We start from the raw sequence: 14,986 nt of genomic DNA, 5'->3' as shown, positions 1-14,986 counted from the left end.
AAGACAGCAAAGCATGAGAAAAAATTTGATCTGTCCAAAATGGAAAGGTGCCCCAGTACTAGAAGAGAATTTTTGAACAAAAGGCCTTGCATTAGCTGTTGACGAGAAAGTTATGATATTTCATACCCTGTCTAGCACTGACTGGATGGAGGGAGGGAGAGCACCCAATGAAATAATGAAACAACATTCATATCTTCATTCATAAATCGGTTTTGCATTGTGTACTTGAGTAACTGTGAATAACTACCTAGCAGCATAGTCAAGAAGGATCAGACGAAATGGAGGGGTTGTCTGGGTGTGAAATTCCTAGTCGTAGATTGGAGAGACGATTGAAGATTGATGAAGATTGAAGATCGAAGAGTGTACGTACCAAGCGATGAATGGTATGATGGATTGGACTGAATGAATGAGATGAAATGATTAGATCAATTGCGTGCCTGTGGCGCATCGATCAATAAAGCCACACCACAATCGATGTATGAATGTGGCTAAAACGTAACTGTAGCCGATTCTTTTCGATGCATTGCCTTGGTAAATTATATGAATGAAGTGAACCCGGGAAAGAGTAAATAAATTCTATTTTCAACCTCAAATAGCTACGAGATCCCCTGCTATTGGGTCTTGATATACCACAGAGCCTCCTCGAATCTCCTTGGTTTGGATATTACCATCACGCGCCAGAATCAGATATCATCTCTCTATCCTGTGATCGTCGACGCCGAACGCGATATCTCTTAAAAACTTAGCTTCAACACCTTTCCCCTCTCGGCACATCTTGGTTACCCCTCGACAACAACGCAATGGCTGCTCTTGGTGAGGATTTGCTCGGGATAGTGAACAAGCTTCAAGATCTTGTCTTTAACACTATTGGCAATGACAGCTTAGATCTGCCTCAGATTGTACCGTCCTCTTTTCAACATGTTGCGAAAACTGGCACTGATATCAATTTCTAGGTAGTCGTTGGATCCCAATCGTCTGGAAAATCATCCGTACTCGAGAACATCGTCGGTCGAGATTTCCTTCCCCGTGGTAGTGGGATTGTTACTCGTAGACCCCTCATTCTGCAACTTATCAATGTACCATCAGAGGAAGAAGATGCACCAGAGGCGCACACAGCCGCGAGTGTAGCTACACAACCAGAATGGGCCGAGTTTCATCATATCCCAAACAGGAGGTTTACAGAATTTCAGGATGTGAAGAGGGAAATCGAGAACGAAACGGCGAGAATAGCTGGAAACAACAAGGGGATTAACAGATCCCCCATCAACCTTAAGATTTACTCGCCCCACGTTCTTAGCTTGACTTTGGTCGATCTGCCAGGTTTAACCAAGGTAAATTCCTGCCATTCCTTATGTTGCAAGCGAGAGGGTGAGGTTTTGACTGTTTGCAGGTTCCTATCGGAGATCAACCCACAGATATCGAAAAGCAGACCCGAAATCTGATATCGGAATACATCGCGAAACCAAACAGTATCATTTTGGCTGTATCTCCAGCAAATGTTGATATCGTCAATTCAGAGGCTCTAAAACTTGCCAGGCATGTCGACCCTCTTGGCCGAAGAACTATTGGAGTTCTCACAAAAATAGACCTTATGGACCATGGTACAAATGCTATGGATATCCTGTCAGGCAGAGTCTACCCCCTTAAGCTGGGATTTATCGGTGTCGTCAACAGATCACAGCAAGATATTCAAGGGAACAAGACCCTTTCCGAGGCCTTGAAGTCAGAAGCGGACTTCTTCAAACACCACCCTGCATACAGAAATATGGCAACCCGATGCGGAACCCAATTCCTGGCAAAAAGTCTCAACACTACTTTGATGGCGCATATTCGAGAGAGATTACCTGATATCAAGGCTCGTTTGAACACCCTCATGGGACAAACACAACAAGAGCTTGCTAGTTATGGAGATATGCATTTCAGTGGCAAGGAACATAAAGGTGCATTGATTTTGCAATTGATGACTAGATTTGCATCTTCATTCATCGCATCCATTGATGGTACCTCAACGGAGATCTCGACCAAGGAGTTATGCGGAGGAGCCAGAATATACTATATCTTCAATTCAGTATTTGGTAATTCATTAGAAACTATAGACCCAACGACAAATCTTTCCGCTTTAGATATCCGAACAGCAATCCGAAATTCGACTGGTCCACGACCTAGCTTATTTGTACCCGAGCTCGCATTCGATCTTTTAGTCAAGCCACAAATCAAGTTATTGGAGGTTCCCAGTCAAAGATGCGTGGAACTAGTTTATGAAGAGCTGATTAAGATATGTCACACTTGCGGCTCAACTGAACTCACTAGATTTCCCAGGCTCCAGACCAAGCTTATCGAGGTGGTCTCTGACCTGCTGCGCGAACGTCTTGGCCCAGCTTCTCAATATGTGGAGTCTCTTATCTCCATTCAAAGGGCATATATCAACACAAACCATCCCAATTTCCTGGGCGCAGCTGCAGCAATGAGTAACGTTGTTTCTAATAAACAAGAAAAGGAGAGGAGAAGGTTGATTCAGGAAGAAAAGGAGAGAAAGGAGCATAGACGCCGAAAGGAGCTTGAAGCTGCAAATGGAGGGGAAACTCCAGAAGAAGAAGCGGATGCTGTTCCAGAGAAGCTCGAAAACTTACCCCACCGAAAACACCTCCAAAAAACATCTCGAAGCATGTCACCTGCAATCCGGGAAAACGGTACAAGCGCCATGGTATCATCAATGAATGGACTTCGTGGAGGATCACCACCAAGGTTCAACGGCCAAGCAGCCGGTGGTGCTCGTGATTCGTTCTTGAATTACTTCTTTGGCAAAGACGGTGGTTTACCAGGTGGAGCAGGCGTCCCACAAGCATCTTCGTCAGCGCAAATGATGGGAAATCCAAACCTCGGCAGACACGTGAGCCAAAGCGCAGAACCAAGTATTACACAAAGTATCAGGCGGCAGGAAGAACGTCCTGTTCAAAGAACACCAGCCCAACAAGCTCGTGAGGATGATTACGAACTTGGCCGTGCACAGAGAGATTACAATTATGATTCTCCCTTCGTAAGTTTCTCATTTTATTCTGTACCACTAAATTATAAATCAAATCTAACACCAAACCTCAGGGAAATAACGCCGAGCCAGCACTCACAGACCGTGAAGCTATGGAAACCGAACTCATCCGTGCCCTTATATCATCTTACTTCAACATTGTCCGTGAATCAATAGCAGACCAAGTCCCCAAAGCTGTTATGCATTTACTTGTCAACCACTCCAAAGACGTGGTCCAAAACCGTCTGGTTAGCGAATTGTATCGTGAAGACTTATTTGGTGAGCTACTCTACGAAGATGATGCAGTGAAGAAGGAGAGAGAGAAGTGCGAGAAGTTGTTGAGGACGTACAAGGAAGCTGCCAAGATTGTAGGAGAAGTGGGCATTTAAGAGGTTGGGGTTCAGAGCGCATGATAAAAATATAGATGGATGTGACGATGATACGCAATGCAATTTCATGACCCTTTCATGATGGTTTGGTGGGCACAAAGGATTGGTGATAGGTGATGAAGGATAGGCTTGGTGATGGATATGAGAAGAAAAGAAACCCCGGCGAGATCAGTACTTGTAGATTACACACACAGCTCTTACTCTGCATTGTCCACACTACTTATGGAATATGGAACGTGGAACGAAAAACGAACTGTAATCTTTTCCTACTCCAGAAGCATTATTCCTGACTTCTTGATACTTGTGTCGTTACACTCACTGTACTTTATGCAAGCCATTGTATTCCGGTTCTTTTCTCTTTTACTTTCTCTCGTTTCTTGGGATTCTTATATTAGATGATTATTTATAACAATGAATCCAATGGCGATGATTGTCGAATGATGAATGTTAAATTTCGCTTTTGATGCGAACTGTGATCGCTCCGCGATTGACGTATCTTGAATACAATGTGAGCTTATGCTATCCGATTCCATCCACGATTAGCCAGAAGATAATGGGGTCTGTCAGGATATATGAAGGATAGGAGAAACAAAATCTGAATCAATAACACTGTTGAGTTGTTTTGCTCTGCTCTGCTTTGCAACGAGATGAATAATTGAGAAGGGGGCGCTTCCATATACAAACAGTATGTTCTGAGACTGCACTCACTCTATCATGGTATTGGTGCCCACTCAATAAAGAGAATAAATGGCACTGCAAATGAAATCCTCTGGTAAATATCTAAGTCTGAACATGGCTCAGCTTTTGAGCAGGTTATCAGGTGGGTTATGAGGCCAGATACGTCTGGCCTGGGTGTGGGGAGGGGGGTTTCCGACCATTAAGTGATGCTGTGTAGATGTTCACGAGAAGAGATACTAAGATGTTTGTCACAATCATTGAAAGCTCAGAGTCAAGACTTGATACGTTGGAAATCAACGGAATGGAGATACATCTAGTACAGAGGCCACATATGACATGCATCGAAGCTCTCTAAAAGAAAGCAGAAAGATATCTTAGAAGATGATCAATCAACAATCTTGAAACTTGTATGAAATTCAAAACGCCGCCGCATAAATCCATAGATAGAGAAAAGAATCCCTGAGAGATAATCTATGATCTATCTGAGAATGCAGGAAATCGTAAACCATAAAAACAACTATGTAGTATCTTGAGTCATTATCGTAGCAAAATAGTATTCGTCCACTCCAAACCCAAAGCTACACGAGGAGTGTTGCACAAATCAAAGAGACCCTTAACAGAACGTTGAGAGAAGATCTAAATAACAAGTCAATCATGGCCAACAATGTATACAGAGCGTTCACACCCACGGTAATGTTGCAGCACATTAAGTAGCAGATTGAAATTCGAAAAAGATGCACTTTTAGATGCCTCGAGCCCACTCATGATCACTATAACCACCATACTCAACACTGAAATAAGAGTTCTCAGAACGGTCCAGGAGTTCCAGGCGCAGTTCAATAGTAGACTCCTTGATACGCTGTGCAAAGTCAGCTAAAAACCCAGAATTGTGACTGTATGTTGTGAACCCACGTGGCGGCACAGTTCTGGAAACCTCTTCAGAATGAAAGAGGTAATCTCGCGGGTAGTATACCGAGGTTGAAGCGACTCTTGCTTGGGAACTTTGCCTTGAACCAACGGAGCATGAGTAGACATATACGCAATGCAGCGGTCATGCTTGTCGGACCATCCTGATGGCAAGCCACAGCTAGGGACGCTCTTGTTGACGAGTTCAGGTCCAGGAATACGAAAATGGGTGAGAAGGTTATACGTCTTATCCTAAGCAGATATAATTGTAAGCGAGGGTTACTCCCACATCAAATGCATAACAAATACACCTGTGCTTACCTCAGTTGGTGACAGATGCAGACCAGGTCCAAGTGACATTGATGGATTCTGAAGGAGCTTCTCACGGGCTTCGCCAGCGCTAGCTCCGTTGTACGTAGCTTCCAGGGCTCGTCTGCGATCTTCAGGTAAGACAACGGCGGCTGCTGCTGCTGCTGCTGCTGCTTCGGCTTCTCTCTTCTTGCGTCTGCTCAAGGGACGAGGGGGGGTGCCATTCTCATTTTCTGTGACAATATTAGACCTGGTTTGCTTATCTTTCAAAAACTTGATTATGGTGAAGTGCTGATATGATTGTGGGTAATTAAAGTGATAAGGATACTCACGATTGAATGGTGTCATCTGAATTTGCTGCTAGTGATCTTAGGTATTGCACAAAGGATGGAGAGCAACATACTGGCATCATAACTTGCGCCATGATGTAAATTTGTACTTTGTATTGTTGGTTTAAGGGACTAAGATAGTATCAGATACGTTTTAAGCGCAGGATCATTGTCTATTAAAATCATGACCGAGAGAGAGCCCGCATACCGAATAAGAGTGTTTTGAAGGTTCGAGTCAGGTAGAAAAGAGGAAATATGATCTAATACTATGCTTCAGTATGCTAGACCAATAAACAATGAAGATGAGGAATCAAGATAACATATCCACGTATGTTATATCAAAACTGGTTCTGCTTTTGATGAATGGCAAAAAACATAGTAGTGGTGGTGGTCAAAACCAAAATACAAATTTTGAAGAAAACTGGGGGGCAGGAGGAGACTTACACAGTTCGAGATATTCTTCACGTATTATTTGTACTGAAAGCCGTGATCTTTTGGTAACAAAAAGGAAACACCCACGAGGTAAACCACAACTTTAAAAGAAGATTGGGTTTAATCAAGACAAGTGTTGTGGGAGAACAAATCTGCTTGTCGGAACTGGAAATTTGAGAGGATGAGCGCGGCGGGTGGAAAAGGAAGCTAAACCGTGTTGATACCAAACACGGCAATAATATCAGATATCGGCCGACGTGGAGGTATGTGTTGGAGAAGAGTATAGGATGAGGGTTCAGTGAAGGTCGAATGTACAATCTTGAAGTAATGTAAAGGCAACGAGGAGTTAACTTGAGGTACCCTGACGTTGAAGGTCGTAATCCACTGCTACCAATGATCAGATTGTGTTTGATACAGTGTTGAGAAACCAAGCACAGTGGATGAAGGTAAACAGATTTAAATCTGGGGGTCAAAACATAAAGAGGTGAGAAGTAAATTAAGAGAGGACATTCAGGTCGGCATGGCAATGCAAAAAAAGTTCTTCCAACATCCTCGAGCAACAACCTGGACACTCAATATACCTTGTTGATCACAGTGGTGACTTTTTAAAAGTAGTTCTGGAATGATCCCCTGATAAACAACAATGAAGAAGTCAAGATGAATCCTTTAATCTCATGGTAGTATTCCAGGTATCAAAGTTGTGTTTTCCTTCCAAGGTCCCACGGAAGGATTGCAAGAACAGAGATGAAGAAGGTAAGATACTCCATGAAACAAGCTATATATTAGGACGCATACTACACGCCGATAAGCGACTCGAATTCCGTATTATGGAAAGTTCGAACCCTTCCAAATTACTAGAGTTGGAAAGAGCGATCTTGCTTTGGGGTTGTCTTTCCAAAAGGGGTAACCATCCCCATCCAATGAACTTCGAGATAGAATCGGTCCAATTAACATTCTAACGTAACACTTTACGCCTGAATACACTAGCATTCATGCTCATTGCTTCACGATTCCCTCTCATGCAGATACAGAAGGACCTAGCATAGTAATTGCTCTCGAAAACCTCTTGAAGCTGGAAATAATGAACTTTCTGCCAGAACATGGCATACCTCATACATATGATGCAACTCTCTTGCATGTCCAGTCACCACAGTAGACAGCTTACTCTCTCTGTATTCAATCATTGTCAGCCAAACTTCTAGTCTTCTGGAAATTGACTTGTCTTCATTGTTGAAAGAAAGCAAAGGAGATACAGATCCAAGTCGAACACAGAGGAAAACATACACACCATCGGCCTTTCCAACCTCCGACCTTCCTTGACCTCAATTGTCCACAAAATGGACACAGCTTAGCTGTGAATCTTGATCTAGCAAAGTCTTTCCTTTCTACTGCAGATACTCCTTTCTTTACCGAGTAGTTCTCCAAAATACCTCAATAGTTTTCTCACTCAAACAAAATATTGCACAAGAACTGCTGACATGACCATATATATTCATTACTACACTTTCTTTACCACCTGGATAGCTATCCTTTCCTTAAGGACTTCCGCAATGCGTCATCAACTGGTGAAAAACACGAAGAAAATTTGTTTAGAGCTACACATGTATTCCGCGGCTTCATGCAGCCGTAACACTCATCTATCGGCGGATGCAACCCAATTTCAACCACCCAACCATTTCCCATGCCCGCCTTATGCTGGGGAACCGTGGGGTTTTGCCAGTTTACTTTGGGGAATTAACATAGGGCGCCCTGGGGAATGTAATGAATGCATGGCAAATGAAATTGTAAAATGTGAGAAGATTTTGACTTTATTTCTGTGGAAGATTGTTCATTGACTTCATTCAATTTGAGCACTTTCTAATAAACTTAAAGTGCGAGAAAACGCAGTGCATATAATACACAGAGCCTCTAAATTGGCATGGCCCCCATTGCATGTCTTTGGTTGTACAAACGCCTTCCTTCAAGAAAGATTGCAATTATGCCTACTAACTTAAATGCAATTACAACTTTTTTAGAACTCTATGCAAAGCTAACTTATCACCTTTATTCCTATGTCTTTCTAAGAGCGACCGGTAATTTTGCTAAGTATCGAACCGTTAGCACCCTTTTGTTTGTCGAATACACCCAAGAGTGACTTCCAAACGGCGCCAGGCTCTTGTGAAGCGTCAATTCCACTCCAGATGCCGGTCTTTTGGTAATAACCAACGACAGGGGCAGTTTGAGCGTGGTAGGTAACAAGTCTCTTCTTTAAAGCGTCGGCGTTGTCGTCGGATCTTGAGACCAATGGTTCACCAGTGATATCGTCCTTCATGTCTGCCTTAGGTGGGTTGAACACTCTGTGATACGATCGGCCTGAGGCTGGGTGCACCAAACGTCCAGTAATGCGGGATACAAGAAGACTATCGTCAATTTGAAGTTCAACGGCGTGTTGTAGCTTTTGGTTGCGCTCTGCAAGCATGGCGTCCAAGCGCTCTGCTTGCACGACTGTACGTGGGAAACCATCAAGAATGAATCTATGTTTCACGTCAGAACGAACTTTTTCCTTTTGTAATCTCCGGCAGCACTTACCCTCCCTTGCACTCCGAGTTGCCCTCAAGTTCGGCCTTGATCATGCCAATAACAATTTCATCGCTGACGAGACCACCTTGATCCATGATCTTCTTAGCTTCCCGGCCCAATGGTGTCTTCTTCGCAACTTGTGATCGCAACATATCTCCAGTAGCCTAAAACTAGCATTAGTATTGCCTTTCCCCCGCAAGTAGAGCATCTTACCAAATGACAGCATGAGAATTTCTCCTTGATCTTAGGAGCTTGAGTTCCCTTGCCTGCACAAAACAGTTTAGCCGATGCCTCCCATTTGCTTTCACAACACGATTGCAAGACCAGAAAGCTCATGACTACGTACCGGCACCTGGAGGACCCATAAGAATCATTCTAACGCTCTCAGAAGCAGCTGGTGCTGGGCCGCCAGCTGCATGCGCAAGCTTGTCTTCGAGCTCCTTGACCCTCGACTCGAGTTTGTTGACCAAGTCATGGAGGGTCTGCGAGGCATCATCGCCAATTGGTGCCATTTTGAATTGATGGGGTGAAAGAAGGCGGAACCAAGGTATGGAAATAATCCAAAATATACAAATTGTAGAGTGGAGAGAGTTAAGAGAAAAAGTTTCGCAGGCCTTGAACGCGAGGGAATGGGAATGGAAATGTTACAAAGTATATGGAGAGCACTGTAAATCTAGCTTGTTCTGCCGAGCGGCAACCGGAGGGACGGAAAAAATTCACCGGGATATCCCCTCGGTGTATCAAGTCAGGAATCACTCAACAAGAAGAGGAACGAGAAGAAGATATAAATATTCTAGGAGGGGAAATCGATGAGCATTTATATCCCAAGGGACCCGAGTGAGGTCTTATCTTTCCAGCAGCTATGTAGAATATCGAAGTATGTCTGGCTGGATATCTCAGCGGACCTTTACAGAGTCGAGCTCATGGTAATACGATTTGGACGTTCACGCTCCTGGAACTCCTTCTGTATCTACAACGTGAAGTCCGTCCGAGGTTTCTTCTGATGATACGGGGCATTGTGCGTAGCAAAATCTCACAATTGTCTAAGACAGACATGCAGAACTGCACAGTTCCAACCTTGTAATGATCCGTCGCCTCCTACATCCGATCTATCCTTCCTGTCCACAGTTTACATTTACCTCATCGTGCCTCACTGCGAGACTAACTCCCGCCCTTCCGCCCGCCACTAACCCAGGTGCCCGCCGTGTGGCACGTGATAGCGTCTCGATTCGGTTTGGAGCTAAGCACCGGGTGCCAGGCAAGCTCTGGCCGCGAATACCTAAGAATATCAGCCTTGTCAACAATTGTTCCATTATTCCATAACAACCAACCTACAAATCAAAATTCATCATGCCTGCTACCACAGCAGAAACCCTCTCACTCGTTTCGAGAACTGTATCAGTTGCGCCGCTGGTATTACTTTCAGCAGCAGATCACTATGGACGGTCAGAGGGTAAAGGCACGCGCAGAGTGGTTGGGGTTCTGTTAGGACAGAATGAAGGAAAGAATGTACGAGTGTCAAACAGTTTTGCTGGTATGTCGACTCTCTTCAGCATGCTCATATGAGCTTGGCTTGATGTTTTATACCATACTGATAGCCATCACAAACAGTTCCATTCGAAGAAGATGAGAAAGACCCATCAGTATGGTTCTTGGATCACAACTACGTCGAATCGATGAATGATATGTTCAAGAAGATCAATGCGAAAGAGAAGCTGATAGGATGGTACCATTCTGGGCCTAAGTTAAGAGCTTCAGATTTGGAGGTCAACGAGTTGTTCAAAAGATATACACCCAACCCATTACTTGTGATTATCAATTGTCAACCAAAAGACAGTGGCGTACCAACAGATGCCTACTTTGCGGTAGAGGAGATTAAAGATGTAAGTTCATTATCTTATGAAAAGGCAATTGGTCAAGCTCTAATATCACTCAAGGATGGCACAACTACTTCCAAGACTTTCGTACATACACCAACGATCATCGAGGCTGAGGAGGCTGAAGAAATCGGAGTTGAACATTTACTTAGAGATATTAGAGATGTGGCAGTTGGTACACTTTCAACACGAATTACAAGTCAAGTACAATCATTGCAAGGACTACACGCACGATTACGAGATATCGGTCAATATTTACAAAACGTCCTCGATGGAACTTTGCCAGTCAACCACGCCATTCTAGGCAACCTTCAAGACGTTTTCAACCTCCTCCCTAATTTATCTACACCCAAAGCCTCCTCTCACATCCCTAATGGCGCCGATGCACCTGTTGAGAATAACAGCGAATTGGCACATGCTATGAGCATAAAGACCAACGATCAATTGATGGCTATCTACTTAAGTAGTTTGATCCGCGCCATTACCGCCTTCCACGACCTTATCGAAAACAAAATCCAAAATAGACAACAACAAGAGGAGAAAGATGCCAAAAAGGATGAAGCCAAGGATGAGAAAGACAAGAAGACTGAGGGGGCTAATGGTGTAAATGGGGATGCTAAAGAGGGCAAGGAAGCGGAAAAGGAGAAAGAGGATAAGGAAAAGAAGAAGTGATGATGAACAATAGGGGAGTTGGTGAATATCTTTGGGTGTTTATGAGGCACGGAAATACAGATCGGGGCATGACATAGGACATTTGAGATGAGCGTGAGAATTGATATGTCATTGTATCATAAATGCATAGCTTGCGAATAATAGCAGCCGTGGAAAGTTTTCAGCGTGATTTTAGCACTTTGCAAGTGCTCATTGATCTTCTTTCTCAAATCCAGAAAGATATCGAGCTCTCTAATTTCTTTTCTGCTTCTATTGTTCGAATTTCCACATTCCTTGTGAGAGATATTAAACAGTTACAACTCCCATGCGCCAACCGACACTCAAATCTTACCTTAGGCGACACATCCCTCGTCACACAGTTCTATTTTCTACCGCATTTTCTCTACATCTCCCCCGCCCCTAACGCCTCTCTTTCCATAGCCCATCCCAACCTCCCCTCTTCCCCGTTCCCCTCAGACAACCAGCCCACCCATTTCCTCCCTCCCCACAACCCTCTCTCGTACACACGTCCCTAGTACATCGCCCCACCTCTCAACCAACAAACACGCCAATAAATGTTTACAGATAGGTACGTGGGATGTTTTCGTCCAGCCTCCATATCGCCACGTTTCCTCCTGCTCTTTTTCCCTTTGCTCGGGAATGGGATGCTCTTCGTCCGGAGAGACTTCCGAGTCCCATGGAAAATAAGAAGACGCGAGGGAAGTAGAAGTGGAAGTGGAAGTGGAAATGGAAGCAGGAAAAGCAGCAAATGTAAATGCGGCACAGCTGCAGTTCCAGGCGCCGAGATGTACGGCGTATGTATTTTCTGCAGCTGCATGTGCATGCGCGGTCCCTGCTCCTGCTCCGCACGCGGAGCGCGAGGAATGCCATTTTGAGGGCTGCGAGGAGCGCACTTGGTAGAGTGGTTTTTGTTTTTGTTTTTGTTTTGATTTTGGGGGAGGCGGATTCGGAGAGGGGTGACTTGGAGAGGGGTGGAGAAGAGAGAGTTTATGCTTGTGGGCGTCGATATCTGACTCTCCTACTTCTATATCTCCGCCTTCCATATCCCGACTACTCTCTTGCTCTTGCTCTCCCGCATCACTAGATTTCTTCTCCGTACCCTTCCTCTCCCTGCTATTCCTCTGCTCTACACCTTCCCCAGTACCTGCTCTCCCCCCTATCTCCCCCTCCTCCCTCAAAATTACCCTCGTCACCCCCCCTCTATCCAACAAATCCAACGCGTGCAATAGCAACGGCGGTGGGAAAATAACATGTAGCGTCATCAACAATGCCTTTTTCTGCGCATCCAATTGCTTGAACGGATTTTGAGTTTGCTTTCCATCATCCCTCTCATTCTCCCTGGAAAGCCGCTGTGGGTGTGCGACGGAAGCTGAATTTGAATCCGAATCTGGATTTGGATTTGGATTTGAGGTTTGTGTAGGCGAAGCATTTGGAAAAGTAAGACTGTTGAAGAGAGAAGTCATGAAGTCACGAGATGGAGGGAGTGAGGGGAGTGGAGACGAAGGGTGGCTGGTGGACATTGTGATACGGTAGTATGAGAGTGTTTACATTAACGACATTTAAGAGTAGAGGAAATGGGATACGAACTCTATGACAGAAGGAAAATAGATATTGGATATACAGAGTTGATTCTGCTTGAGTAACAATTAAGAAATTTCCAGAAGAATTGAAGATCTAAGTGGTGATAAGATAAGATGTTGAAGTGTGCTCGATGTGCAATGGATGAGGTTGGATGGGATAGAAAAGGAGGGGTGGATCCAAGCTCGCTTGTCTGTTCGTTTGCCTAAAAGCACTAGGTATGGAAGCTACAAACCCATTCTTTTAAAAGTCACTGGGACCTTCTTTTATTCATTTCTTTCAGTGATATCATACATAAATTTCTAAATCATATATACAGCAAAAATGTGATCAACATACTATTTCTATTCTCACACTTAACAATTAAACCCATTCCCTAGGTTCCTTCAAAACATCCACCAATCTCTGTTCTCTACTTCCCTTCTCCGGTTCGTACATGTACCTCCAGCTAGCCGTCAAAGGTAAACTCATCAAGATGCTTTCCACCCTTGCACTTGGTGTATTCAAACCAAAAGCTGTACCTCTATCATGTACCAGGTTGAATTCTACATATCGACCCCTCCGAATTTGTTGCCACTCCTTTTCTTTCTCGGTGTATGGCATATCCTTCCTCTTATTGATGATTGGAAGATATGAAGGAAGGAAAGCTTTCAAACAACTTTGCGCAAATGCAAACAAGTTTTCTTGATCCTTTCCTTCTTCTAAATCATCGAAGAAAATCCCTCCAACGCCCCGTGTCTCTCCTCTATGTTTATTGGAGAAATAGTTATCGCACCATTTCTTGAATCGTGGATAGTATTCTTTGTCATGACTGTCGCATGCTTCTTTAATTGTCTTGTGGAAATGAATAGCATCTTCGTCGAACAAGTAACTAGGTGTGAGATCCGTTCCACCACCAAACCACCATGCGGCAGGTGAACCATCTGGGTTTTCGGTTTCGAAGTATCGATAGTTGAGGTGGACAGTCGGCGCCATTGGGTTGACTGGATGGAGGACCATACTTAATCCTGCAGCGAAAAAGTCAAGGGATTGAACATCAGGGTCGATAGATTTGTGGTTGGCTCGCATTTTGTCAATTGCCGCTCGAGGTAATGTTCCATATACCACACTGATATTTACTCCTGCCTTCTCAAATACATTACCGTCTTGCAGTACGGAGGAGATTCCACCTCCACCATGTTCCCTAGTCCATGTATCAACTCTAAACTTCTTGCCATCGACTTGTTCTAATTCGTGTACGATTTCCTTTTGCTGTTGTTTAATGAATTCTTCCATTCGCAATCGCATGGGTGAATTCTCCGTAACTCCAGATTCACGCTTAGTGAGAGTGTCCCGTTCTGCAATGGTAGGGGCATCCAACTTGGCCGGTTCTTCTGTTGCCTACTGAGGTGTAAGTGAAGCTCGAATCTTATGTCTTGATCGCATACTCCATACCATATTGTAAATCAAAGCACCAATAAAGACAACGCCAACAGCAATTCTAGTTTTTGGTGCCCAAACAGTGGGCCGCCCAGTGCCTGGTCTAGGAGGCTTTTGATGATCTGCGAAAGTCCTCCGAGGATATAAAGGTAAAGAAGGTCTGGAGAAGGAAGTTCTTCCCAAGCTCGAGAATCGAGCTCTTCTTATGGGAAGAGACATTGTGAAAGGAAAGGAAATGGTCAGCCTAGAATGGAAGAAGATTTGAGCACTATAATACAAGAAACATGCCACAAATAAGGAGATATTGTTGTGGGAGTGGCTGTTTGGGAGGTGATTGAAAGAACTAGATTTATCGATATAATTTTCGCTCTTTGCCGTGGTACGATTTCTATGATTATGACGGCGATGAATGGTCAACTTTTAGAAAGGGAAGCAAGCACTGGCCATCATCGGAAGATTTTGGTAAGGATTTACCGGTGGTAGCAGGACAAGACTTTGAATATACCTACCTGTCTAGAGACTTACGGTATCTACTCATTTGAACTTAGGACTCATAAGTTATTAGTACATAGATCCGTAAGGTTACTTTTCATCAGTTGAAGAACACTCGAAAGAAAAGGCTGGGGAGAAAGCAAGAGAGAGAAGGAGAGCGAGAGCGAGAGCGAGAGCGAGAGCGAGAGAAGTCAAGATGCTCGATACATATATCCAGGTGTGAGATAATGGATTACTATGTATACCCCGGGTGCCCGGGTAACTTGCTTCTGGCAGAACGACTACCTACCTAGGTATACATACAGAATAGACTGCAACAAG

General features: G+C 44.1%; 6 protein-coding genes across 7 annotated transcripts; 2 read left to right on the top strand and 4 right to left on the bottom strand.

Moving 5' to 3' along the window:
• Window positions 1–542: 542 nt before the first annotated feature.
• On the top strand, window positions 543–3,851 carry Bcdnm1. Its single transcript, XM_024691193.1, has 4 exons — window positions 543–899; window positions 954–1,331; window positions 1,391–3,037; window positions 3,100–3,851. Exons 1-4 carry the CDS (start codon window positions 801–803, stop codon window positions 3,412–3,414), a joined length of 2,439 nt encoding a protein of 812 aa, XP_024546963.1. The 5' UTR covers window positions 543–800; the 3' UTR covers window positions 3,415–3,851.
• A 647-nt stretch (window positions 3,852–4,498) lies between these two features.
• On the bottom strand, window positions 4,499–7,689 carry BCIN_02g02620 (hypothetical protein). The gene is made up of 10 exons (XM_024691192.1): window positions 7,353–7,689; window positions 7,178–7,238; window positions 6,081–6,455; window positions 5,845–5,896; window positions 5,711–5,768; window positions 5,640–5,655; window positions 5,320–5,540; window positions 5,005–5,250; window positions 4,782–4,951; window positions 4,499–4,728 (listed from the first exon to the last, which is right to left on the bottom strand). Exons 5-9 carry the CDS (start codon window positions 5,729–5,731, stop codon window positions 4,835–4,837), a joined length of 621 nt encoding a protein of 206 aa, XP_024546962.1. The 5' UTR covers window positions 5,732–5,768; window positions 5,845–5,896; window positions 6,081–6,455; window positions 7,178–7,238; window positions 7,353–7,689; the 3' UTR covers window positions 4,499–4,728; window positions 4,782–4,834.
• Window positions 7,690–7,858: 169 nt separating this feature from the next.
• Bcadk1 lies at window positions 7,859–9,421 on the bottom strand. The gene is made up of 4 exons (XM_001558779.2): window positions 8,974–9,421; window positions 8,841–8,893; window positions 8,637–8,791; window positions 7,859–8,581 (listed from the first exon to the last, which is right to left on the bottom strand). The coding sequence occupies exons 1-4, from the start codon at window positions 9,137–9,139 to the stop codon at window positions 8,128–8,130; spliced, it is 828 nt and encodes a 275-aa protein (XP_001558829.1). The 5' UTR covers window positions 9,140–9,421; the 3' UTR covers window positions 7,859–8,127.
• Window positions 9,422–9,900: 479 nt separating this feature from the next.
• Bcrpn8 lies at window positions 9,901–11,410 on the top strand. The gene is made up of 3 exons (XM_001558780.2): window positions 9,901–10,161; window positions 10,239–10,510; window positions 10,565–11,410. The coding sequence occupies exons 1-3, from the start codon at window positions 9,978–9,980 to the stop codon at window positions 11,174–11,176; spliced, it is 1,068 nt and encodes a 355-aa protein (XP_001558830.1). The 5' UTR covers window positions 9,901–9,977; the 3' UTR covers window positions 11,177–11,410.
• Window positions 11,411–11,538: 128 nt separating this feature from the next.
• BCIN_02g02590 (hypothetical protein) lies at window positions 11,539–12,893 on the bottom strand. The gene has a single exon (XM_001558781.2). It carries the CDS (start codon window positions 12,694–12,696, stop codon window positions 11,629–11,631), a length of 1,068 nt encoding a protein of 355 aa, XP_001558831.1. The 5' UTR covers window positions 12,697–12,893; the 3' UTR covers window positions 11,539–11,628.
• A 115-nt stretch (window positions 12,894–13,008) lies between these two features.
• On the bottom strand, window positions 13,009–14,824 carry Bccpd2. Of its 2 annotated transcripts, XM_024691191.1 has the most exons (3): window positions 14,683–14,824; window positions 14,189–14,417; window positions 13,009–14,134 (listed from the first exon to the last, which is right to left on the bottom strand). In XM_024691191.1, exons 1-3 carry the CDS (start codon window positions 14,709–14,711, stop codon window positions 13,118–13,120), a joined length of 1,275 nt encoding a protein of 424 aa, XP_024546961.1. In that variant the 5' UTR covers window positions 14,712–14,824; the 3' UTR covers window positions 13,009–13,117. The 2 variants fall into 2 exon arrangements, with proteins under 2 accessions (XP_024546961.1, XP_001558832.2); XM_001558782.2 differs by lacking the exon at window positions 14,683–14,824 and having other exon boundaries at window positions 14,189–14,667.
• Between the last annotated feature and the right edge of the window lie 162 nt (window positions 14,825–14,986).

This window comes from Botrytis cinerea, chromosome 2 (assembly GCF_000143535.2).
Source record: "Botrytis cinerea B05.10 chromosome 2, complete sequence".
In the NCBI taxonomy this organism is placed as follows: Eukaryota; Fungi; Ascomycota; class Leotiomycetes; order Helotiales; family Sclerotiniaceae; genus Botrytis; species Botrytis cinerea.
The sequence above is the reverse complement of the archived record's forward strand: the minus strand, read 5'-3'. Positions and strand labels throughout refer to the sequence as shown.